Source organism: Chroicocephalus ridibundus, chromosome 2 (genome assembly GCF_963924245.1).
Source record: "Chroicocephalus ridibundus chromosome 2, bChrRid1.1, whole genome shotgun sequence".
In the NCBI taxonomy this organism is placed as follows: Eukaryota; Metazoa; Chordata; class Aves; order Charadriiformes; family Laridae; genus Chroicocephalus; species Chroicocephalus ridibundus.
The window spans coordinates 74,982,362-75,008,231 of NC_086285.1; the positions used below are offsets into that span (position 1 = coordinate 74,982,362).

Genomic DNA, 25,870 nt, shown 5'->3' on the forward strand with positions numbered 1-25,870 from the left:
TAAAAGTAATAAAATCAACAACAAAGTGTATTTAATTTTAAATTGAATTGCAAGCAAATGGGTGTCCTAATGAACCCCTGTGTCAGTGCAGCTCTAACCAAATTAAGTGAAATAATTTCCATCATGAGAAACTAAATAAGTATAAAGTTCCAAACAGACCATTCTTCTCAAGGAGAGAAGTTAACTTCTCAGATGTTTCAGCTCTACAAATTAGCTAGACACACTCAAGAAGCATCTTCTGTCACTTCCATTTAGGACAACTGGACCCAAGTTGACTTGACTGCAGCTCAAGGATAAAACCTCACAGGTGGTTGACCCCGTGCTTCTTGTATTCAGTCCTTAGCACTCAAATTTTGACCTTAATTCTCATCGGTCCTTACCTGGGCAAAATTCCTATGTATGTCTTTGGGACCAGTGTCTACACAGACCTTCCAACTGATTTAGCTGTTGTCTGGGTATTCACATGATGCGATTCTACTGTTAGAGGAATCTAGAAAACAGCTTAACTATGCACCAGTGGCAATTTTACTGCTGTACGTGTGTATATATGTTTCTTAAAAAAAAAAAAAAAAAAAGGGAACAGGCAAGATCTGAATAGAAAATGATTTGTAGCAATGTGCCAGGAACTTGGAGGCAGACTGGGATGTTTAGCTTGATTAGCAGAGTCCCTGTAAATAGTTTTCTTGATAAAGAGCCATGTTAAATGAACAAATGGGGAGGCTTCTCATATTATCGTCTAAAATGCAAAGGAGGAAAAAGGAATGAAGACACTGGAATTGAATTTTCCAAAAGCAAGTCAGAAAATTAAGGAATGCTTCAGAAATGCAGTCCAGGGAAATGTTGGGTTTGATTCCCCGCCCCCCCCCCCTTTTTTTTTTTAAATGAATACCAAACTTTAGCATTATTTTTTTTATGGCTAAAAAATGAATACACGGCTTAGCAGCCTAAGAGAGCTTGTCCTCTGATTGCCTGTGTTGTAGATGCCCAAGCTAATCCTGAATTGCAACTGTACCTGGTACAGTGATTTCTTCTTGGTCCATATGACTCCTCTCACTACGCCGCAGGCAGCTCCCCTGACCTCCAGGGTGGCACGTGGCTGGCCCTCGGCCGTGAACAACCTGCTCAGCCTCTGGCTTTTGAGAGCTGCCGTGTCTTTCTCTGTGCTCTGCTACCTGCCCCAGCTCCACCTGCAAGTGTGGCTGGAGCATCGCCAGCGCGACTGACCAACCCTCCTCAGCCTTTTAAAGCGGGCTGTGGAAGCAAGAGCTGAAGTGCTTTGAAGCCAGCAGACTGCCTACAAATGTTTTTACTTAGGGCCATTTCTATTTAGATACTGGTGCCGAGTAAGGACAGAGGAATTGTTCACGGTTCCATGTCTGTTGAAAGATGGGATGGAATTGCCAAAGCCTACAGCTTTATAGCGTCTGTTGTAAGTGACTTAGTTTTGCATTTGCTCCTGCTGTGCTCTAAGAACAAGGTTTTCTCCATAGGGTACCATGCCTTTTGTGTATCCTGTGCACTGAGCAGGGCAGTGTCGAGTGTAGGGCTGTTCTTACGCTATTTGCTGGGGTTCTGCATTGCTACAGGGACCTCTCTTTAAAAAAAAATCTTTGAGTCAATATAATTACCCCCAAAATTACTTCAACTATGCAAGAAGTTAACATATGAATGCCAAGGAAGGTTTAATGGTCCACATAGAGCTGAGAATTTGTGTATGTGCATGTATGTATATATGGCATATATATCTGTATAAAATAAGATCTTTTAGAAGACTTATAAATTATAGAAGATTTATATATAAATTTATAAGATTTTTTTTTTAAAAGGTAAGATTTAGATATGTAATAAGAATTTCTTCAGTGGTTTAAAGCAACCCAATCCTCAAGGAACCAATGGTTTCCAAAAGCCTGTACCAGTTTATTGAAGCTGTCAATTGGTCCTGAAAGTGCCAATAGAGGCAATGGCTTACTGCTTTAATATTCTTAACCTAGATAATATTCTTAACCTAGAACTCGAGCCCCAACACCAAACACAGCTGGTTATACACGGGCAGTGAAACTTTAGGTTCCTTAAGTTGACCTGTGGCACAGACTGACAAATATTGGCCATGTTACTGGGGCTGTGACTGCATTTTTCACGTGCCGCTTTTTGAAGCCTAGTCATTGCTGTGCTTAGCACACTGTTGTTTCTCCTGGATGCCCTGCGAGGCTTATGATATATTCAAGGAAAACATCAAACAGCGATGCATTTCCAATGGCAAGTGCTTTCTGTATCTGCGTTGTAGTTCATTTCTTTTCAGTTCTTCTTCCCTTTCTAACTGCTGCAGAGTGGGACGTCAGTTGCTGAAAGCAGAGGAGAACGAATGTGAAGAAGAAATGGTAGCCAGCTTCGGTAACCTTGCAGGTATGGATACTGGATTAAATGGAGCAGCAGGACCCTGTGGGAAGGTGAGGTTCTCCATCAGTGCTCTTTTCCCTCATGCGAACTGCTAAATGACTAGATCAATTGCATTGCATTATTATTCCTTTTTTTTTTTCATAGTTTAAGAGGATAGAATTTAGCAGGTTTCAAAATATCCTTTCCAGCAGAAGTAACCATATGCTTAAAGAGAATGTCTAAAGCTATTAATGATGAATCATTTGGGCATGGCAAGAGTTCTTCAAAACAGTTTGTCAGCGCTGGCCAAGCAAAGTCTTTCAGCAGGAGATGAGACAGCTCTGCCACCATGCAAATGAGACAGGCTTGAAATATGATGAATCTTCTATCTCCTTTTCCTACTCGACTGACACTCGCTTTGAGGAAGGTTGTAAATGCAAGAGAGATTGTGGTATAATTCCTCAGACTGGCGTTTCTGCCCCCCAGTCACTATTCGATTATCTTCCAAATTGCTGTGTTTCAGAGAGATAAAGATTTTTTATGGCTTGCTGACTTGAAACAACCAGAAGAGCCAGAAAAGAGATGGCTAACCGGCCATGCATAGTAATTCCATTGGTAAATGACAAAATCTTTGTTTGTATGACATTTCCAAAATTACTACAGAAGATGAATCTAAAATACAAAATGTCACATTTGGCATGCAAAACTATCACAATATATTTCAGTATAAAATTCATAGAGGCGTTTAATTTAGAATGTGTTTAATAACGAAGTCTGCCTGCATCAGTAATCCTGCCTTGAGGTTTAAAAAGATTGTCTTATTTATTCACATAATGTTAATTTTTTTATATATGATTCAGAAACCAAAAATATTAAGGTTAAATCTTCATTGTTAATTAAGATTTTCTAATTAAGCTGAAAATAATTGTCATTCAGATTAGTTGTGATTAGTATGGTTTGTGTTGAGAAACAAAAGAAGTTTAACAAATTCAACTGTTTATTTAACTGCTTAATTTAATTCTAGAAGCTTTCTATCTATATGGAAATATGCTATCTCTTCCAAAATAAATCCAAGACAGGATTAAAGAAGAGATTATTAGCTACTGTAGGCTTAAACTGTGAGACTACTAAACCTAGTAGTCAAGGTAGCCATTTGATTCTGAAGTGCGGCCTGGATTCTTGTATCCCATTGCATTGAAAGAAGACGACCTAGCACTAGTGTTTTCTCAAAATAATGGAAGAAATTGATTCCTCGGAGAAGGAAAAAAAAAATAAAAAAAAGATTGCTGATTTGAAGCACTAAATAATTAGTTATTGTGGAAGCAATTTTGTCCATTAAAGTCACCACTGGAGCCAAACTGGGACTCCCTGTTATGTGCCTGGCCCTGCATATTGCGTTTGGGCAGCACTAAAGTATGTGCTGGCGTAGTGGGATGGACCCCACGCTTTTACTCAGGCAAGACTTGTAAGGATGGCACTGCTGTGTCTGTTCCCCTCTGCCAACCTCCACTCTATAAGCTGAGCATACAAGGAAAGCACCAGAAAGGCATTTCTAATACGCAGCACAGCATTTATTCCATACTAAACATTCTGTAACTCAGACAACATCTTGTCAACAGCAAGCAGCAGATGTTTCCTTTTGTCTGGACTTGGAATAAAGGTGCCTGTAGGGAGTTGTTATTAAACTCTACACGTGTTGCACTTTGATTACTATTTTTAAGAGAATCTGATTATATGATAATCAGAAGGTGAAAGGATAGTCTGCATATTACACAGCACTAATAGCTTTGCCAAGGCTAATAATTAGTATAAAAACATGGCCTGCCCTGTCTTTCACTCTGTGCCTGCAGCCTGCTCGTCACATCACGTATTGTGCCTGTCTTGTAAAGCATGCTGTATTTTGGAAGGTGTTGTTTTCCAGTTAATTCTGCCTTATTATTTCAGACTAATGGTTTCTGGTGTCATACTTCAGCAGCTCCACCTTCCCCCCAAGGATGCTGAACGTTTTATTACGAGTATTTGTATTATTTTTTTTATCTGTCATCTCTATGACTTTTGACCTCCCTAATTGCAGATCCTCGGCTAGCAATGGGTAATTGCAGGTTGAACAAGAAGCACGTTGTCTGCTTTTCGGTAGTTATTCTCTTGAAGAAATTTGTTCTTGCTAATTGTACGGTTAAAGTTAGCTCAACCCAGGTCAGTAACTCAGAGCCTTCTCCCTAGGTTGACTGCTCCAAGACACCGCAGCAGATAGAAATTCACATCAGATGCCTGAGGGGAGTCAAAGATAAGGTGCCTAAAGGCCACTACACCCTCAAAATTTCTGTTCTTAGCCGCTTAGGTGGTGGTTTGCTGGAGTGGCCCAAACTGAAGGAGCAGCCTCAGGCCAGGACAACGCTGCCTGTTAGTCACGATGGAAACTTCTATAACACTGAAATCTACTTCGGACAAAGTATCCAGACTGTAAGCAACACTTCTTAAATATGCTATCTTTGCTTTGAAAGTTAAAACACATCCGCTCTTTCTCCTTCAGGCTTATATATTTAATGCATTCCATCATGTTCATAATTTATTTAATAATTTAAGGTGCAATTTAGGAGGGTGCAATTTTTTTCCCCCTAGGTTAACCCTCATCACTCACTCTAAAAGTGCCAAATACACACTACATCACATAGTGTTGTCAGCTAATTTTAAATTTTACTTTTATTCTCTCTTATCTATGCAGCTTGTCAGCTATGTAATTTGATTTCTGTAAAGTAGCTTTAGAATAATAAATGAACGAGTGGGTGTATATAAACACATAAATGCCCAAATCCTTCTGTGAGTTTTTAGCTCCATTGACCCCCATTTGCCAAAAAAGCAGCATTTGGATTATTTTGGAAGGAGCCCAAACACTTGAGGCTCTATTCTGTCTTCTGCGACTGAGGCACACATATTTTCCTGCCTAAGCATGCTGTGCATGGCAGGATTGTTGTGTGTCAGTTGCTCACTGTTGTAGCTAATGCCTAGTGCTGGTTGAAACAGTGGTCTCGGATAAACTCTCTGGCACAGGAAGGCTTCTTTACGGTTCGAAAAACAACACCCATCTCTCTCAGTGCAGTTTTTTTGCGTGTTGTGAGGCATTGGTAGAACGAAAAGGAGAGTTTTTTACTTTTTCAATTACTTATTTTGCAGTATGACCTGAACAGTAGATTTCCTCCTCTGTCCCTTCCGCCGCGTGAAATGTTGTGTAGATACAGAACAGACAGACAGTCCCTATCCCAAAGAGCTTTCAGATAAATCAGCTTTTATGTGTGGCACTGATGCTTTTAGTTACTTGCAGACAGGTCATTTCAGCTATTGGGTTTGTGATATATAAAGCGCTGCTATGTCACATATCCTGCTTTTTAATTGTTTATCATCTGTAATGGATAATGAACAGTGTGTCAGTAAATACAGCTGTCGGTATGGAAAGAATCATGCATTTAGAGAGGGAAATTGTGAATGTGCCTGTCACATGATGTTATAGCACATACATGTATCTGTCCGAGAAATCGCTGAGCTGGGATTCCTCCCTAGGCAGGATGCACGCATCCTGCTTACTGCCTCGAAGCCCAAGTGCTGCCTTCTCAGGCTTCATGCAGAGGAGAAGACTATGAGCAGTACTACTGAACGACTCCAGCACGCCCTACCTCATTGTGTTTCTCCTGGGTCTTGCCTGCTGCTTTCGCTCCTACCTGGGGAATATCCCCTGTTCAAAACTGCGTGTCTCTGTTCTCAGTACTAAGCAAAAGCTAGTTCAGATTTACCCGTCTTTTGTCCGGCTGCTCCGCAGTGCAAAGGAACTCCTGACATGGATTTGTGAGGAATACGTGCACGGTCCACAACTTGTCTTTCTGTTAGTTTCTAGGGGCTTGTGCAGGCACCTCAGTAGCTGCTTGGAGGTGGCTTTTATGCTTCATCCAAAGGTCTGAGAGAAATGCTTGGTAGTTTTACCATTTTTCCAGAGTTTGATTTAAAGTCCTCTTTGAGTCTCACAGAGGACATTTAATTAGTGTCTTCACCAAACTTAATTTTTAGTCTAGTGAACCAGGGTGCGGGTCTCAGGCAAGTCCACTTAAAATGCAGGACCAGGAGGAGAAGTCGGGCTAAATGACCTTCTGATGATTCCCTGTCTTCATTACTGTATAACAAACAGTAAAAGCTTAATGTCATTATTTTAGAGAACCTCTTCCACCAGCTCATTTTGAAGATGTAGGTGTTGTATTCTGAACAACCCTATGTTTCTGTTCTTCTACCTTGGTATTGGCCCATAACCTTAAAGAATTTTTTTAAAAGAAACCCTTAGGATCTATGCTGAGATGAGGCAAATGTTAGGCTTCAGATGGCTGGCATCTACTGCAAAACTTAGCGTAAGTAGTGAGGTCTTAGTGGTGAGCTCCAGATGAGCATCTGGGTTTGAACACAATCTTATATACAGCACTGCTGCCTTGGGAAATATTACAGTGGGGAAAATACAAGTGCTCACAAATGAAGAATAAGCTTTTGTTTTCATTGGCCACAAAAATGATAGGAGTTCAGTGTAAACATGGTGAAAACGAAGACATGCATGCTTGGTATTGAAGGAAAGCTTAGTTTTAACTAATATATTAGAGAAATTGTTCCAGAACACTACATCCTTCCAAAAATAATAACCCTGTCATGCTGGCAAAGTTGGTGTCAGCATGGGTTACCTGCTGCGTACAGAAAGTGCTGGTCATGTAAGTTAGATCTGCCTCAGGGCTAGTCTGACTTGCGCACCCGACCTTTCAAAAATGTTTTTTGTTCATTAATCAATGTTCTTTGCTCCGGCTTGCCAGCTTCCCTTCTTTCCCCTCCTTCACTGTCCTCCTTTCTAGTTTGTCAACCTACCTCCCCCAATAGCCTCTGACTACGTATTAGACAGTGGCTCCTAATAGCTCCAGTTGAATTTTATTTGGTTTTCAGTAAGGCCAGACAGTCACACGAGTTGTTTTTTTTTCCTTAAATTATGCTGGACAAAGCACGTGTGAATGTTTTGGATTGGGATAAAAAGCAATTGCTGTTTCAAATGACTCTTTACAATTTTAGGAATTGCAACTAACAGCAAGATCTGAAGGGGACTTGTTTTAGACCAAACATTTCAAGGACATTTTCGTATATTTAGTTCATGCATGGGAACTTTAGACTTAGACGAGTTAATGCTGTCTGGTTTAAGTGAAGCAAGAGCTATTTTGAAACTTCACCTATGTTATAACACAAACTGAACATGAACTCAAGCTGAGATTCAAAAAATGTAGTAGGTTAATTCTGGCGGTAAAGAAGCTTTGTTCCTAAACTTTCAATATACTCTTGCCCTGCCTGATTTTTCTCAGGTCTGGAATGAAAGTTGAGTAAGGAGAGGACAGGAAAGGAGATGAGAGGTTTACTATGCATCTAGTAAGGCAGTTACTGCAATTAGATTGTCCTTGGCAGCCTGTGCACAGATGTAACTGTGTCATCTTTAGACTAGACCAAGGATTTTACTAATATAATTTCCTTATTGCCATCTCATGGTGGCTAAGATCCTACTAAGTAGTCAGTAAACATTTTTCATTCACAGTGTACTTAAAGTAGTGCCTTATTACTCCATAGGATCCACGTGCCAATGTTAGCACGTCCAGATGACATTCTTCAGCTTAGTGATGACTTGGAGAGCACAAATGAGTTGCGGTGTGCAAAAGTTTAATTTTGCTCAGAAAAAGTGGTGGTTTTTCTTTTTTTTTTAGTCAGCTTGTCATAAGTTAGTTCAGTAAATGTTAAAATAGTTGTATGAAACAATTACCATAAAAAGAAGAAATCCTCTGTTTTCAGAGTCAAAGTAGTTAGTGGCTTCAATGGAATAAAAATTGGAGTGTGGCTAAAATGCTTCTCTTCTTTTAAGAAAAATGTTTTTAGCTATAATTTCAATTATTAGGGCCAAAATATTTTGTTGCACATCGCAAGATTCACCTACTAAGAGAAGGGACCTTTAAGGAAGATGTTTCTGTTTGAAGTATTTGCAATAAATTTTAAACATTTCTGGAACACATTTCCAGAAAAAATATTGCCTGTTGGGAAGCGAGTTTTTGTTCAGTAGGGAAAGTTCAGATAGGAAATTTTCAGCTATTGCGAAGAGCAGTGTAAGCCAACGAGATGGACTGCAAGTGACATTTAAAAAACGTTCATTAGGCCGTCCAGTCACCCGGGACGTCAGTCCAGTGCTGCTGAGGAGAAGCAGGGACAATCGTGTCAGTGTCAGGCTCCCCAAGTTGCTTTTTAACCCCAGTCCTGCTGCACCTGTTCAGCATCGGCCCTTATTCTGTGCCAGCCTTCCAAAATCGGCACTTCAGCAAGAAAAAAAGTGAGCTCCAGAAGTATGTCTGCACTGGCGCTACGCATTTTCCCCAATGTACCTGGAACTCAGGATAGCACTAAATCAGTTCATACGCATATAAAGCCACAGTTACTGACAGAACAGCTCACAGATCTGTAGCTTTTTAAGGAGTATATCAACCGGTTAATATTTATGTATCAGTGTGGCAAGGTACTAGCGATATTATAACAGTAGCTGGATACCATTTTGTTTTACTTGAGGGAAATTCAATATGAATAAAACAGCAACTTTTCAAACATGACATTTAATCCACGCATGTAAATCATACCAGGAGATCTATTATTCATTATTAAAAGGGCACCATATTTTTATTACACTGAAAATGAAACACAAATGCTGTGAAAAATTTAGTGCCTTTTTCTGAAGTTTCAGGACACTTATCATGCAGTCATCTAGCAGGGGCTGACACTCATTTTAAAATATAGCTACAAAATTAATAAATTCGAACTCTTTTGCTTGGAAAAAGAGGATGTTCTATTTCACTGAATGAGGTGGATTTATTTTTTATTTAAGGCCTCCTAAATACTTAAGATGGCAAAGTAGTTTGGTAATGTTCACATTCAGAGTTAGATGTATAACAGATAAAGTTCATATCTTTGTTGTTATTAGTCATTTCCAACATTTTCTTCCCTGAAGTGCATTTTGAAAACTACATATATCAGAAACTGATTAACATGACCTAAGGTATTAATTCTTAAAATATGATGAAACAAACAGTTTTGAGGACCTTATTTTCTGTATGTCAGCAGCTGTCTAAGGACTGTGATGCTTTTGGTAATTACAAAACAACGTATCATTAGGAAAAGTAGAGCACAAACTTCCCCCGCCCCCGTTATTTTATTCTTGAGCAAAATGCTGGCACAGATGAAGAACATTTAGCTCTAGGACACTTTATAGGACATAACATAAGAGTTTGATACACTATGAAAAAAGATAGAAAGTAATAATGCTTGGCAGTGCCAGAGGACTTTCAAAATGAGAGCCACTTAAATTTTCCCTGGATGCAATTATTTGTAGTTGGGATGATAAGGTGCTACGTGAACCTGTTGGTAAAGGCAAGAACTAAGCTTAGACGGGTGCTTGTATTTATTTGAAGACTGCAGGTTTGACTTTTTTTTCACACAGCGGGAACACACGCTTATTACTACTTCTGTTTTGTTTATCTGAGTCTGTTTGGGGTTTTGGTCTTCGATTGATATTCGCTAAACATCTTTTTGAGCTCCTCAAAAGGCATGTTTTCAGAGGGAGCCTGTTCCAGCTGTGTCCCGCCCCCGTGCCGTCCTGGGGACAGGTCCCTGCGGCGTGCTGCCGGCAGCCCTGGGACTGGGTGCTGCTCACAGCACGGAGACGAGGGACCCACGCTGCTCGGGCTGACTGCCAGCCCTTCAGTAGTCCTCTTCTCCCCAAATGGCCCTGAGTCCTTTCTTCTTTCTGGTACAGCCAGCAGAAAGGGTCGCGAGGAACTCCTGTGCCACTGTGCAGTGCACAGATCCTGTTCCATCCATGAGCTGCCTTCAGGTGCTTTCTCTGGAGACCTTCACTGCCCAAAGATGGACTTTCCCAATGTGGAAAGCTGTTTCCAGCACTGTGTGAAGACTTGAAAGTACTCATTAAGTCTGGTGTGCTGACATTGCAAAGCCATTTTATATTAGACTGCATTGCATCTACCATATTTAGCATTATGCAATTGATTTACGTATGCAAAAGGTTACTACTTATCCCAGGTTTTGTTTTTGGTAATTAGTTGGAGTTGCTTTTCACACTTCTGGTCATTGTTCTGCAGTGAAGGAGTTCTTGGAAACACCTGCTGACTGTGCCATGCGTGCTCCTTCAGCTTAGACCAACCACACTGCCCAAAGACCACGGAAATGTGGCCTATGTTACAGTGCATCATATCTACCTAGGGTAAGGTATGTGGTCTTCATTAGAAAATCTCGCAAGCATATGTTAAAGATCAGGAGTGTCTAGGGACAGGCCTTTATTTTGGACCACTCCATGGCCTATTCCCTACCTAATGGGAAATTATAACTGTAAGAGAGCTTGACGTGAGCCGTAGGATACAACAGTTGTACAAAAGTCATATATTATCTGGGGCAGATCAGTGGGAAGGCAGAATACAGCAGCACCTGCTTGTATCCTTAGCTCCAAGTAAACTCCGGACAAGAGAGGACACCAAGAACAGCATAAATGCCCGCCTTAACATTAAACGCTCTGAGTGGAAAAATGGAGCAATTCCACGACTCACCAGAGCTGACAGCCTGGAACTGTGAAAAGGGGCTTAAGCTGTGTTTTGGTCCTTATCTTCAAGTCGTGGGAGCCAGCAAAACACCCTCAGAAGACACTTATTTTTCTTAAAACATCTGGTTTTGAAGGTTTTCATGTTTTATATAGTTATCTGTGAACTCGGGATGAGCAGGTGAGTTGCAAAGCTGCGCTGTGGAAATGGGAAGAGTACTTTATGCCACGAAAGAAGAAAAAAGTGATCCTGTTTTATACATAAAGTTTTCAAGCAGAGCACACAAGGAAAAGGGGATTTGTTATCAGGAGTCGGTCTCACTGTTTCTTTGCTGGAGGGGTGTTAGCTGAGCCCCTGGAAAGAGAGCAGAGCCCAACGAAGGTCTGGACCACCTGGAAAATACTGCAGGAGTGTCAATTCCACATTGGCACAGCTTCCCTGGTGAAGGGAGCCTCGCTGCGTCCCACGCTGGACTGAAGCTGAAGGAGGAAGGGGATGCTGCTCTACATGAGGCGTGATGAGGAATCCAGAACAGCATCAGGAAAGAGACCTGAGATGGAGCAGCTCGTGGAGCAAAAGGGAGAGGAAAGCTGGCTGCTCCCGCACCGGAGCCCGGGGCAGGCAGAGCAGCGCTGCTGTGTGACTCAGCCCTGTGTGCCCAACGAGCCACGTCTTCCTGAGACTCTTTGGCTCCGAGTGGTTTTTGAGCGAAGTACGTGTCGCCTCGACACAAAAGAAATAAACTCTGCTGTTTCATGTCGGTGGCCTATGTTATCCCAGGAAACTCATGCTCTGACCGTGCTGGAATCCGTCTCAGGAATAAATGAGACGGGAGTTTCAGGAGAAGGAACCCGGGTTCCTGCCTTCCTGTTACAAAGATGATTTCTTCCCTTGCAAGATGAGGTCAGAATTCACCCAGGCCAGCGGTATATCACCAGAAATGCTCGGGGAGGCTAGCGCTGGCTGTACCATACATTACTACTCCCTGCTGGTCAAAGAACAGAAAAGAATTAGCAGCAGATGTGCCAGGACAATTAGCAACAGATGCAGAGGCTAAAGCTCACAGAATGCAAACATTATTCCCCTGTATTTGGGAAGATAAAAGGCCAGATTCTGGTCCTCTGGTGTAAGGTAGTCGTGCCGCGTGTGATGCTGCCGGAGTTAACTGCCCCCTGAGTTATCTCTCCTAGAGGAAAGGGAGGCGGCGGGGGAACCGTTGCTGCTCTGGTAGCACAGGAGAGGGCAGGAGATGTTTCCATCGGGGCACTGGATGTGGCTCTGGGAGGGCACCAGGGTGCTTTGGCACAGTGTATCAGGAGAAATCCTGCTGGCTGCCACTGCCGCGATGCTGAGAGTGGGGAATAAACAGCCCAATTACAGATACCGCTGCCCTGAGCTCCATACGGCTCATCCGCGATCCCAAGCTCATGTGCTGCATCGCAAGTGCTTCTGGTCCATAATCCCCCCCAGTCAGGCAAGTTGGGATACTGGGTCACAGGAAAGATGGTGGTACTGCGTAAAGGTTTGAGGAGATCTGCAAGCTGCAGGGAGAGGAGTCAGGGAGTCGTTTGACCGAAGTCAGGCCTGAAATGTCTGTTCTCTTTTTCAGAAAATAGGGAAAAAAAAAAAAGAAAAAGTATATATATGGGAAAATGAATGATGGTGCAGTGCACAGTCCTCCTTTGATTTGTGTGTTATTTTGTATTCAGATACCTGTTGCAGTTTCCAGCTACTCCAGGACATTCTGATGATAGATAGGACTTTTGGAAAACCCTAATAACATGATATTTTATTTTTACCTTGGCCCGTGTTTCTATTCCCTCCCCTCTGGCCTTTTATAAATTTCAAAGTTACATAAACACTTCCCAGGAATGCCCTTCCCTCTGTCTGTATGCTAGCCTTGCACGTTAATGGGGAAGGCTTGGAATCTGGCTGTGAAAGCTCCGCCTTATTTTGGCAATAACAGCCTCATCTCCAGCACTATTCATTTTACATAGCGAAGTAATTTTTTATTTGTTAATGAAATAGTTTGATGGAAACTGCTTCCTATTTAAGTGTTTTTCTACTCATGTTTTACACCAGTAAGGTTCATTTGCCACAGTTTTCATAAGCAGAAATGATGAGCTGTTAATTTATATGGTCTTTTGCAAGATTCTTCTATATAATAAGAAAACATTGAATTGCCTTTGCATCTTTTAATTCACTTTAATCTGAGTTGTACGTGTTTAGTGGTCAAATTTTTGTGTTATGTGAATTAGGTAATTTTTGCCCTTTTTCTCCTAAATTGAAAGCATTTGAAGGTGAAGGTGCAGAGGAGAGAAGAAGAGGCTTCTTTCTTTCCTGACAAGGTTAAAGCCCAAGAGTAAGTCAGACAAAACCCCCCCAGTCCTCACACTGGATCTGTTTATTGAAATATTCAAATAGAATTCATTCTCTCTCTAGAGTAAATGATTTTGTTGCTGAAATTATGGTGGCATATGGGGAAGTAAGATATATTACAATAAAACTGATATAAAACAGTTGAATTCAGAAATAGTGGCAAGAGATAATTTTAGTTCACTATGATTTAATTCAATTAAATGCAACACTGTTAACTGCAGACTAAGAAGAATTACTTGTGCCTGTGCAGGCACGCACAAGCATTATTTATTCGCTGCCGCATCTCTCTTTGCAAAAGAAATTACACCAGTAAAAAGTGGGCGCTGGATGCTTTCATAGCACTGTAAAAGGCTATATACCTCACCGACCTCAATGGAAATTTTAGCCGAGCACGGAGAAACAGGGAGCTAAGGTGTTAGAGAGTAGACCCATTAAAACTCAGAAACCTGTATTTATGTAGTGTGCTCTCTTTGAGCATCAACAGTGTTGGTCAAGCTTGTGGACTAACTTACCGAATGGTGCCTCAAAAGAGGTTGCCACCAGCAGGGAAGGAAAATGTAGCTGCTTTTTTTTTTTTTTTTTTTTTTCTTCAAAAAAAAGCAGTCCATCAAAACAAACTGGTCAGTTTGAGCTGCCTGTGCCTTGCCCATCCCAGGCACTGCCTCGAGCCAGGCAGTGGTCTCTGCAGATGCATCTTCTCCCACAGCTCCAGAAAGGACCCCTTCCTGTCTCCTCCCAGGGCCCTGGGTCTCTGACAAGAGCGAGCAATTACTGATTCCCCTCCTTCTCTAACCACCTGAGCTGTTCCCTGCCCTGTACCTGACCATGATGGCCCAAGCGCACAGAGGCACACAGATGCTCAAGGACCACAGATTTCAATCGGAGCTGCATGCTTAAAGGCCTTTGTGTATCTATGCCTATGGGTGGTGCTGGCTGTGCCCCAAATCCCTGCTCTCGGGCTCGCCACCTAGGAGGAGGCTAATGAAGGGCAGGTGGCACAACACCAAGCTCCCTCCCAGGGCTGTCTGACCCTGCGGCTGCGGGACAGTGGGCTGTGACGTAGAAGCGCATTCACTGTGGCGATGGGAATAGGTTTAGCGTGGGGCTGTTGAGGGGACCTGCCTCTTTTTTGACAGTCTCCTGCTTCAGCCTGGCTGTCCCTTCCTAAACAGCAGTTCCCCTGTATAAATCATGCTCCCGCAGCCGTCAGGATGGAAATGAAAGCCCACAGGCGCCTGCGTGAATGCTTGGCACACCGGCATAGAGTAACAGGCAGAAAATTGGCTGGGATTTTTCTATGGATTCAACAGAAAGAAATTTCTTACTTGGTAGGTATGTTTTATTTGACCATGTATGCTGAAATGTGTGACGCTGTCCTACCTGGGTCAGACACCCAGTGTTCACGTGTGAGGACTCACAGAATAAATCTCACAGCCTCAGGCTTTGTAACACACACGTGTGTGACAAAATCCTTCTTTTTCTTATTATGTGTTTCGTCATTATGATTTTGGATCATGGCACAGCTTAAACATCCAGCTCCTGTAACTATAAGGAAAGGGATGCTTCCAGTCCTAAAGAGTGAGTTTGCAATCCAGGTCCAGTACAGGAGCTTGTAGCAAATGAAGAATAACTGTGAGAAGGAAACGAAGAAACGAATTTTTAATAGTCAAAATTACCCTCACACCAACTGCTTGACTACTGTCTGTAGGCAGGCTGGCAGAAGAGCGTACTGTGAAGTTTTTCTCAAGAAAAGAGTAAGTCTGGGAAACAAGGGAGAAACCAAAAGGGATGTTGTGATACGACAGTGATTTCAGCTGCTTATGCTTTGGGATTGTTCAATAATGCAGGTAATTGTCTTTGATCATAGCCTTGTAACCACCACCTTTAATTTGTAGCACAGAGGTTACTATCTAGCACCCAGCTAGCCAAATGAAATGTATGGCTTGATTAAGGATCTCTTTTGTCAGTAATTTGTGCCTAATGTTTTTAGCTTTCCCACGGGCTGTTATAGAAAATGGTAAATCTGGTTTAAATGAAACCTGATACTGTTAATGGTTTAATAGCAGCTGCCACAGGGTTATGGCATTTTTCAACAGATGCTTCTGTTTCATTTTAAGCCTACACTAAGTCTTAGAATATATTTACATAATTAATATAAAGTACACCTACATAATAATGACAATATTTATAGTTTTAAAAGATTTCCTCAAATGACTTCCTCTCTCTTGCCATTATCTAATCACAATATATAACTTGAAACAGGAAGGCATATTATTAAAACAATAATTTACATTCACCTCTTCAAAAAAAATTACAGAATGCAGCACAACTATGAACATGTCTCATCTCCTAACATAGCGGTTACTGGTATGGGCAAATCCCTTAGCTACTTCAGAAAAAGAGAGAGAAAAAGCTTGGCTGTACCTGAGTTGTGCTTATTATCTTGCCTGCTCTTCAATCAGGAGTATAGAAAAGCAATGCTTATATTTACAAATACCAGTCAAGAAACAGCTGCGTTGGGGTGTGTACTTATGTGCAGAAATACTTGAAGCAGTAAAGATTTGTGGCTGGTTGTCAGCTGCAGAATGTTGTCTGGTTGAGGAAATCCCTGCTAATTTAAGAAGACTTTGGCATTTTAGGCTTTTAATAGTGGGTGATCAGTTTGGCTGGATGTGTCCTATTTGGAAGTCTCTTTCTGAGTTACAAAAAGTGCCGAGGGTATATCCTACAGGACACTCAGAGTCAGAGGATACCCTTCAGTATTGTGGCCTTCTACGAGTACGTGCCAATTCACAGGGACAAGAGGAGAAAAGGCTCCTCTTTCTCTACCTTGTCTGAAAGGCGAGGTAAGGTTGAGCAGGAGTCTCTGCAAGGCAAATGTACCAAGGCATTTGCTGCTATGAACTTTGAGGACTGAAATGGGAACAACAGAAGGCGGAAAACATTCAAATAACAGAACAATGTCTCTATTGGAGAAGCATCCGAGATAGTTTATTTAAGAGATTAGGCAGTCCCAGTTCTCTATAATCCAGGAGAATGTCTAGGAGCAGTGACAAAGAAGATGTTTTGCTGTGTGAGAGTCACCGCTGACATACTTGCTCCCTTTGTCCCCAGGTGACTACCCTTCAGAGCTGTTAGCCAGGGTATGATGGCAGTTACCTTCCATGTTCTAGCTTTTCTGTGGGTTTTGTTTTATTTGCCCTTTCCAATGTGTTAGAGCTGTTCAAGAGGACTCCCACGCTAATTAAAGAAATCAGTTACATTTGTGGCATAGGACCATATTTCTTTGTCTTTGCCCTGCTCCCTTCTCTACCCTCTTCTCCATGACTTTTTGAATTGCTTCGCACAGCAAGCCTTACAGAGGGATTTACGTAAATTCATTACTTCGGGGTGTTTCTTCATCCCCAATTTTCAAGTCTTTGCCATGGGAACACAATTGCTCCAGGGCCCTAAGGCATTGGTAACCCTTCCACAGCCCGAGCTGCTCAGAATAATATCTCGAGCTATCTTATGAAAAGTGTGAACAGTATTTGCCAGCCTTTGGTATCCTGACAGTTTACTACCTCAAAGTCCTTTTTGACCATACCCTGAGGTTCATATAGTTTGCAAGAAGAGTTTTCCTGCTTTAATTTGAAGGAGGAAGGCTCTTCTGTACCAATATCATTCCCAGAACTGGGTGGAGAAGAGTTTAGGACTCAATGAGGAGCAAGCCCGCAAGTGATCTCACTGGGTATTTGGATGAACTCTCCAAAGTTGCTGCAAGAAGAACCCAGTGGTGAATCTCGGTAAACCTCACAGGGACATCTCAGATTCCCAAGCTGGTTTGTTACTCTGCCTTAAAGTTTTCTTGTAGCAATGTTATTCCACCACTGGTAAAAAAGGCAGAAAATGAAACACCTTCAGAAAGCCAAAGGAAAAAAGAAATCACAAAATTAGCATGGAAAAAAAGCACAGCATTTTTTGTCAGAGTGGAAAATTGTTCAAATGCATTATTTGGTGGAAAGAGCAGAGTTGTTAATTGCTTTAGTGTGCAAAATTGGTTCAAAGGTATGAAGTTTGTAGAGCTTTATATGATAAAAGAAAGCTGGTTCCCTTGTGATGTTTTTATAACTAATAAATCTTCTCTTTTCCTCCTTTGCTAGGTTCTACCACCTAGAAAAGCTGTGAAGCCAGGCATGGTCCTCCTCTTTGAACTCTTCCTTCTTCGGGGGACCCATACTTGGGTTGATCGAGAAGTGGGATGGGGAGCTTTTCCCTTGTGTGACAACAATTTTAATGCTTTGGAGGGAAAATTTAAATGTCCCTTCCTTAGAGGCCACTACGACTCTAAAGTTGACCGATTCAAAAAAATTGAAAATTTTATTTCACAAGACTTGGATCATTGGTTATGCAATCTCTACTTTCAGGTTTGTATTTAAAAAAAAATTAGCCTGCTCCACTTTCCTTCTGTCTGCCTTAAAATCAATACCATCTTTCCAAAAAATGGTTTATCAGCCTACTCAGTAGGCATATAAAGAAAATGAAAATCACATGTGTCTCCAACTTTTACCTGAAATTAACATGTTTTTCACTACCAAATTTTAGTGCTATTTCAAACATCAAAATATTGTCTGGGGTGCTGAGTAATTGCATCTAGAAAATTAGATCAAAAGTTGAAATTCTGAGTTTGAGCCTGCCACCAGTACATGTTAATTTCCTCCACAGTTTTAGTGAATTTCAGAGGTGCTTTCACATGGCTACAAAATAAAATCACGTTGTTTATGATATTGTTGCATTTGTATGTCTGGGATTCTGCAGCTAGTGAGCAAGGCTCTGTTGTGCCAGAAACCTTACAGTGAATAGCTTTTGGACGTAATTCAGATGTGACATTTTGTGTATGTCTTTGGTGAAAATGGGCTTGAATTAAGAACTCCCCTTCAGTGGAAGCTTGGTTTCTGCACTTAGGAATTAAGGGCGATATTGTAACTGAGATACATTCCCTCATTCAGAATCCTAACAAGATCTCAAACTTATACCTCTTTTATAGTCATGTCTGTCTCAGGAAAAAACACTTAACGGAAGAAATGAATCCTGAAAGCATATTAATTTTAACATGTGAATTTACTTAATAGAAAGTGTAGTTGCTCATTTCCTTGTAGTGTTGGGTTTCAGGCAATTTTCTTTTTTGGGTTTACCAAGAGTTGAAGAAAGTGAAAATAACTTCAGAACCACATAGATATATAAGAATTTATACCAAAAAATATACCTAAGATATGCTAGGAAAAAGAATGTCAGGAACAACATTAGTAGAACCATTGTAAAAAAACCAAAGAAGATTCAAAATTAGTTGAAATGGGGGGGAGTGGAAGGGAAGACCCCAAAGCTGCAAAATTAGTCTTTCAACTCAATGTATAAACTGAGATGATTTAATGATCCGGGGAATCTATATTTCCCCTGATGATTCTGAATTTGGATTGTGAATGACCCCCCATTTACTGGGATGTCTTCTTTAGTCTGTAAGCATGGGGAAGATGTACATAAGAAATTGATATGAGAGAAAATTGTAGTAAACAGAGTACAGAGAAACAAGAACTTCCTAAAATCCTCGTAGCAACATCTCGGACTTCTAGGGTTCACAAATAGTGTACAAACAGGTACATTCTGGCTTTGTTGAAATACTGAACTGCTTATGTTCATGTATTTTTTTTTTCTTAACAGATAATTAAACTACCACAGGATTCAGATAAGCAAAATAAGAGTGATATGTACCTTCATCTCCCACCTGAACTTCTCATGTATTCAAGCATTGCTGAAAAGAATGGTGTCTCAGAGAATGTTGAACAGTCTGGACTACAAGGTGATGGATTCAATTTTTCATATTTATATTCAGGCTCTCATTGGAGCAATCCATAGTTTCATTTCAGTGTTGGCTAGTCATTATTCTTCTTGTTAACCTAGATTTTCCTCATTCAGATATTGGTCCAACATGTGTTACAGCAGGAATACTATGATTCTTTTTATTAATATTGCTTAACTTTGTTTTCAGTTGTGAGCAATTTAAACCAGCCTCATTGCTGAGGATGAAACTTTCCGTGCTGGCTTCTGCTTGAGGCTGAATACTGCTTGGAAAGTCACAGCAATAACAGTTCAGCTGTTTATGACACCAAGCTTACAGGAAGAAATGAAAAAAAAAGATACTTTTTGTGTCTAATTATTTCTGGAAGAACTCTAGCACCTCCCTGGGCTAGAATAGGGACTTCAGATTTGGCAGGGAGATAGTTCTGGTATTAGAGGCATGCCTTATGCTATTCCTGTGAAATTCTACCAAGATTCAGTCAAGTGGTAACCTGTAGGAAAGACAAATTATCATTTGCTTATGTGCGGCAGAACTCCCCAGAATCTTTCTCAAAAAATCACTGAATGTTACTCTTAGACTGAGCATTTTGGAACTAGAAGATCTTTAAAGATCCTTCCAGCGCAAACCATTCTATGATTCTATGATCTTCCCTGGCCTCTGAGTCTCCTGATGTAGCTATGTTGAAGACATACTTGCCTGTGTTGCAGTGGACTCAGAAATTTCTCCTCTTCTGTTAGAAATCCAGGAGTGAGAAAAATGTCGGGACACTGCCATTGGTTTTTCTTTTTCAGCATGTGGGATCTGACTGTCATGGACAAAAAGAATCCTTTTTTTTTGGTATACAGACGTTCCTATATTCCTTCTTGTTTAATGAACTGAAGGATGCAGCCATCGCACAGGTCATAGTGTCTGTGTTAATATTATGTGCAGATCTGAAACAGAGGTTCTTCAGGACAGAGGTTCCTTGAGCACTGGGAACAGCAGCAGTGATGCACAGTAGAAGACACGGAAGGAGAAAGAGGAGGATATTGGAAGGGAAGAAAGAGAGCAGATAAGCAATAATCATTTAGCGTGGCGAATGGGCAGCTTAAGTTGGAAGCGTAACACGAAAAGAGGCCAGTAGAAGTATTTTTCAGAGAGTAAGTGATGGTTTAAGAGATACAGAAAATGAGGTTTGCCCTGTGACACTTCTAGGCTAAACAGCAACTGCACCATGATCAAAAGGCTTTTATATAATCACTCTGACACCAGAAGCATGGAGATGCAAACATACATTGTACTGAGGAGTAATGTCTGTTTTGTTGCCATATTTCTTCTACATATCTGCTAAGGTGCTTCTAGGTGTAGCACAAAACCATGAACAGTAGATCCAAAAGGTGGAGTTGCAGCCAATTTTTCTCAACAGTGAAGAGTTATAGGCAAGCTCTTAAGAAATCAAAGTTGTCCTTACCCTTGTTTGGTCCTACCATCGGTTTTCACATGCACACAGATGCACACATAGACACAGAGGCTGCAACTGAATAGGTCACGCTTCTGGAAACACATAGAAAAACTCATGGTACTCAGTTTGAGAAGTCCAGAAAAGATGTATTTATAAGAACTGAGAAAGAGCATTAGGGTATGTCGTATTTTGCGTGCAGACCTCTGAAATACGCCGATAAGCTGATCATGGAAGATCTGCAATTTCCATACCAAACAGATTTGCACTAACAAAATTTCTAGGAGTAATTTTTGATATTGTTTATATTTATTTATTTTTCTTGGAGCCTTCTTTAAAGATATTATTAGCTGCTAATATCCCCCATGGGTTTGTTTTTTAATGTATCTATGCAGTGCTACAGTATGCTGTTTCTGTTGGTGATATGTTGCTAAGAGATTTAATAATGGGTAAACAAACACAACATGTGGTAATCCATTTCAAATTAAAAGTTTATTAAACGCTAGCTTGATGACTTTCTGGCTATTTACAATTAAAGGAGCAAACCTTAGGGAACTGGAGATCACGTGGTGAAAATCACGACTTCAACATTTCCAACAGAAAAATGTGTTTATGATCTGTGGCAAGCTGTCGCACATTGATATGCTCTATAAATACTATATTATATCTGTTAAACCACCAAAAGCAGGGGGAAAAAAAAAGCTCTGTTAAAGTGACATTAAGGTTGAGACACAAACCAGAGAAAGCAAGAACAGTCTAAATGAAGACTGGTGCTCTGTAACTCGCTCTCCTGCAGTAGTCTAAATAGTGAGTGATCTTACATATCGATACCATATGTGGTGCTGCAACATATAAGCAAAATAGAGCAGGTTAGGAGATGGTGTTTTAACCTTCACTTCAAATTTGTCTCGATTTTAGAAGTTCAAGACAGAGCCTTCACATTATTTCCATTAACTCCAGCCTACATTATTCTTGTAAACCACAGCTCCGTGTTGGGCTGGGTATGGCTCTTCCCTGCTGCACAGGATCTCGATTCCAGAGTTCAATGCAGGGGAATGCAACATAATACCTCTCATTCTACCTCCTTTGTAGGTCACAGATGTACATTATCAGATCTAGTGTGTCTCTCAGTCCAAACCATGTCTTCTCTCCACTCTTTTGAAGTGGTATTCCCTGAGAGGTTTGTGGAAGAATACAGCTTCTGCTTTCACCACCACCCCTCTTTGGTTTTTTTAAGAAAATTCTCTGTTGTTGATCTGTTGCCCCATTAAGGGATCAACAGTCCCTGTCAATAAATAAATGACAATTTCTCGGTGGAATTCATTAGCTGTTGTTGTGTGGGAAGTGGTAAGAACTCTAATAGAAGTAGCATAGGTAGGAAAATTTGATGCAACTACCAGAAACGTTGCCTTGATAGACTTGGATCTAAGTAGCCCAGTCTTCTAAATGCATAAGACTTCAGAAATGTGAATCTCCATATAAAATACTAAATATACAAGTTCTTCAAGAGAGCACTCTTTCTCACTGTGAAATCCACAGCAAATGTCCGCTTTGACTTTAGTGTCCATAGATGAGGGGATTCACATGTGCAAAATGTCAGGGCAAGAGTCTTTTTTTGAAAGTCTTTCATCCTCAGTAAAGTAGCTGTACAGCACTCGTATATTTGTTCTCCGATTCAAAGACTTTTAGGTCAGACTCAGGCTCATTTGGGAAGTGTCACCCTGCACTTGTTGGGAACATTCTTCCAAATGCTTGCTCTTCTATCTGTGCTGTTCCTCTGACTTGACAGGGAAACGTCTATTTGTGCCCATCAGAAATGGTGATCAAATAAAATAGGTAAGTAGAAAACCAGGGATAATTTTAGTCTCTGTAGTTTGTAGAACCAAAAGGAAAACCTTTTTGATTCTAGTGGTTTACTCACGCCTCTTTAATATTGGCTAGTTTGAAGTCCTGAAGTTATGGTCAGCACTGTCCTAGGATATAATAATGTGCGCTCAAGACCTAAAAAAGGTGCTTAGAAGGGAGAAGATGGAAGAGTGGCTGAGGAGGATTAAGATACTGAAACAATAATTTTTTTTTTTTTTTAACTGCCAAGTTGTGTGGAGTTTTTTGTCAAATAACAGCAAAAATCACTGCCTGTACCTAAAAATAGTCATGACTAATCGTGCATCTTTTTAAGCAGAAGTTAAGCCAAGCACCACAGTGTGAAATCAAGACGTGAGTTTTGCTTAGCCTGGCTGTGCTGTAGGAGAGGTGTTATTAGCCGAGATTTTCAAGGAGAGTGTTTGAAGGTAGCCAGGCTGGTTTGGTCCCAGCAGCAGGATGGTCTTGCTGTAGTAGAGCTGTGATGCAGGCTATATTAGCCTGGATACACTGTTGTGTTAGCATGGGTACACTGCTCCCAGTGTCTGGGCTAGCAGAGGTGTTTGTTGCTACTGCTTTGCCAGGTAGATTTATCACGTAGGAAGACTCCTAGCACCATAGCTGTCTTTGGACTCAACACCTACCTGCAGATTTTCTATGTGCCTGTAACATTTTCTTTCCAGAAAGTTTGCTTGTCCCTCATTCCCCCCTGCTCCACCATACTTTTGGGAGTGTAAAGAAAAAGGCAACTCAGCTATTTGAGTGTGGTTTTAAGGACACTTATTTTCTCACAATGAACAAATAGCTCATTTTTTTTCCTAAATTTTATTCCCGCCCACCCCCCCCCCCCCCCCGCAAGGCTTGCAGTCTAACAGCAGGGCATGTGGCTCATGTGCCACATACATCAACCAAAAGACAGGTTAGAGCAGCTGAGATTTTTTCTGTTCCTAAACTATGAGTTTATAACGGAAATAAACGTTACATAGAAGGATAATTTTCAGGTATACAATTTATCTGGTTACTGTACAATTCAGAGCATTTTTTGGTCTGTCTTCCTCCTGCCTGCCTGTTAAAAATAAGGTTGGTTTTGTACCACTTGGCTTCAGCAGTCCTTGAAACTTGCCGGAGTTGTAAAGCTTTAAACAGTTGCGCAGGTCTTCAATTGTAAATTAGTTTTGACAGGACCGCTAGGAAAAGGCCTGGCCCATCCCATCGTGATGCTAGCCGACAACCCCTTACTGCTCCTATAGCAAGGAAACATGTGGAAGGAATTGTTCTTTTACATTTCACAGCTTGTCATTTCCTCTGCAGGGCAACCCCTGACCTCCCCAAAAGATCCTGACACCCACAAGGGAAGTATTCCCACTGTTATAAAGGAAGTGGAAAAGCAGTTTAATGCCGCGAAAGGAGGAGAAACGTGTGTGTCAGAAGAAGCTGGGAGAAAAAGAGAGGAGCTCAAAATGCTTCCAGCAGGTTAGGACTTTTATTGCGTTAATTTAGCAAAAGTTTGCAAATAGATCTGCTTGGCATGTGTGTAAATACCCCCATCTCCCTTTCCCCTCGCTCTGCGATAGCATCTCATCATTATTTCACTAGGCAAAGGAAGCGATGGAAGAGTTTAAATCAATTGTGAAGGATCAAAAGCAGCTTAGGCGAAAAAGGTGCAGAAGTGGTGGGGTCCTCCGTCTAAAAAGTATTAGTAGGCCAAATGTGTTAGTAATTACAAGGTGTGTGTGGAGTGCACTGACAACATTAGATTACAGCTGGTGTTTCTGTGACATTTTTACATCCTTTCATTTTATTTGGTCATTTATATCCACGGATCACAACATGTTGCTGTTAGGTGCTTGAGAAGTATTTTGTCTTCCTGCAGCATGTTAATAGCAATATCCTTTGTTAATTGTGCTGAGCTAAATTGCATAAGAGTGTCTGTCTGTATTAACATCAGGTAGCATTTGCTTTTGCGATGTGGGGTTTCTTTTGAAGGCAAAGCCTTGCAATTTGCACTGTTTCAGTTTTGGTTTGTTTTTTTTTTTTTTTTTTTTTTTAATCCCAGGCAAAACACACATGTCTGAAAACTGAGCAACACAACCCTTTGGTCCTATTCTAAACTAGCCAGGGGCATATTTATCACAGGACAGGGCTCTGATGGTATCAAGGTTATAGACAGCCATCCCCACTTAATGACCTGGATAGTGAATTGTGCTCTCTGTCCCATGATAGGAAAATGGCTGCGCAGGCACAGAAAATGCCGCTGCCCATGCTCCCTTTCATGCCCATGCTTTCATGGGCACGTAGATGCCCTGGGTGCCAGCCATCCCTCCTGGTGACAGTACAGATGATTAGGATAAATAGGTAGATTGAGTAGCTGAACTAGTGGAGAGGGCATTGGGAGACAACCTGAGATCTACAGTCATCCGCAGTGGTCGTGACTCTCCCACCTACCACAAACAAGGCGAGGGTCAGCTTTCACTTAGGGAAAGTACGACTCTCATGGCCTTGGTGCATAGAGAGAGCTGAAAGCGTAAGTGAAAATAAATTAATCCCTCCTTTTGAAGGGAAAGAGTGACTCTCCTTCTGTACCAGGATGCTATAACAGGTCACGTTTAGACATCGAACTGAAAAATATTGGGTAAGGGGTAGCTACCTGAGGTCTGATAGATACCTGTTATCTGTGTAAACAGTAGTTTGTAGTTGTCTTCCAGTCTGTGGGCTCCCCAGAATTATGCGGTAGAATTTTGGATGATGATTTGAAGCCAACTAACATGCCAATATCTGGATGTTTCCACCTTTAGAACAACGTACGTCTCAGACACCAGTGATTAGTTGTGCAGGTAGACAGCTATTCCTTGTCCCTTCTTCCTCCTACCCCCATCACTAATGCTTATCTAGGTCTAAAACTACCATGTTGATTTTTTATTCAAGTTAGTTATGTGAAGTTCAGCAGAGATCCAATGCCAAACAAAGCATTTTAGAGACCACGTTTTCAATTCGAGAGAGTCTCTTACAAATACCCTGAAACAATGCAGTTAGAGAAATGGCCTGATTTTGAAAGGTACTGAATTACTACAGATTTTATCAAAGCAAGGTTAGATTCACAGGACATTGATTTGCTTCATCAGAGGATCTAAATCAGTATACTCAAAAAAGATAATACTGTCATCTACTGAGGATTTTAAAAACAGATCTTGTATAATAGGGAGTCTACCAGAATTACAAGCAGATCTCCAAAGGCATCGATGGATTCAAATTAGGTGAAAAATGTTTTTGCTTATCTTTATTCACAAGATGACAGAAGTTTTTCTTGATGAGCTCAATTTCTTGTACTTG

The 25,870-nt window shown here is 41.1% G+C and overlaps 1 protein-coding gene across 3 annotated transcripts in view; it reads left to right on the plus strand.

The window, feature by feature from the left end:
- LOC134510710 (uncharacterized) overlaps positions 1–25,870 on the plus strand; it is a 164,041-nt gene that overhangs the window by 61,256 nt on the left and 76,915 nt on the right. For all 3 annotated transcript variants that reach the window (XM_063323962.1, XM_063323961.1, XM_063323963.1), the window contains exons 9-13: positions 2,327–2,447; positions 4,600–4,839; positions 17,546–17,809; positions 19,101–19,239; positions 23,852–24,013. In XM_063323962.1, coding sequence (XP_063180032.1) covers positions 2,327–2,447; positions 4,600–4,839; positions 17,546–17,809; positions 19,101–19,239; positions 23,852–24,013 — 926 coding nt within the window. The remainder of the gene's footprint in view (positions 1–2,326; positions 2,448–4,599; positions 4,840–17,545; positions 17,810–19,100; positions 19,240–23,851; positions 24,014–25,870) is intronic.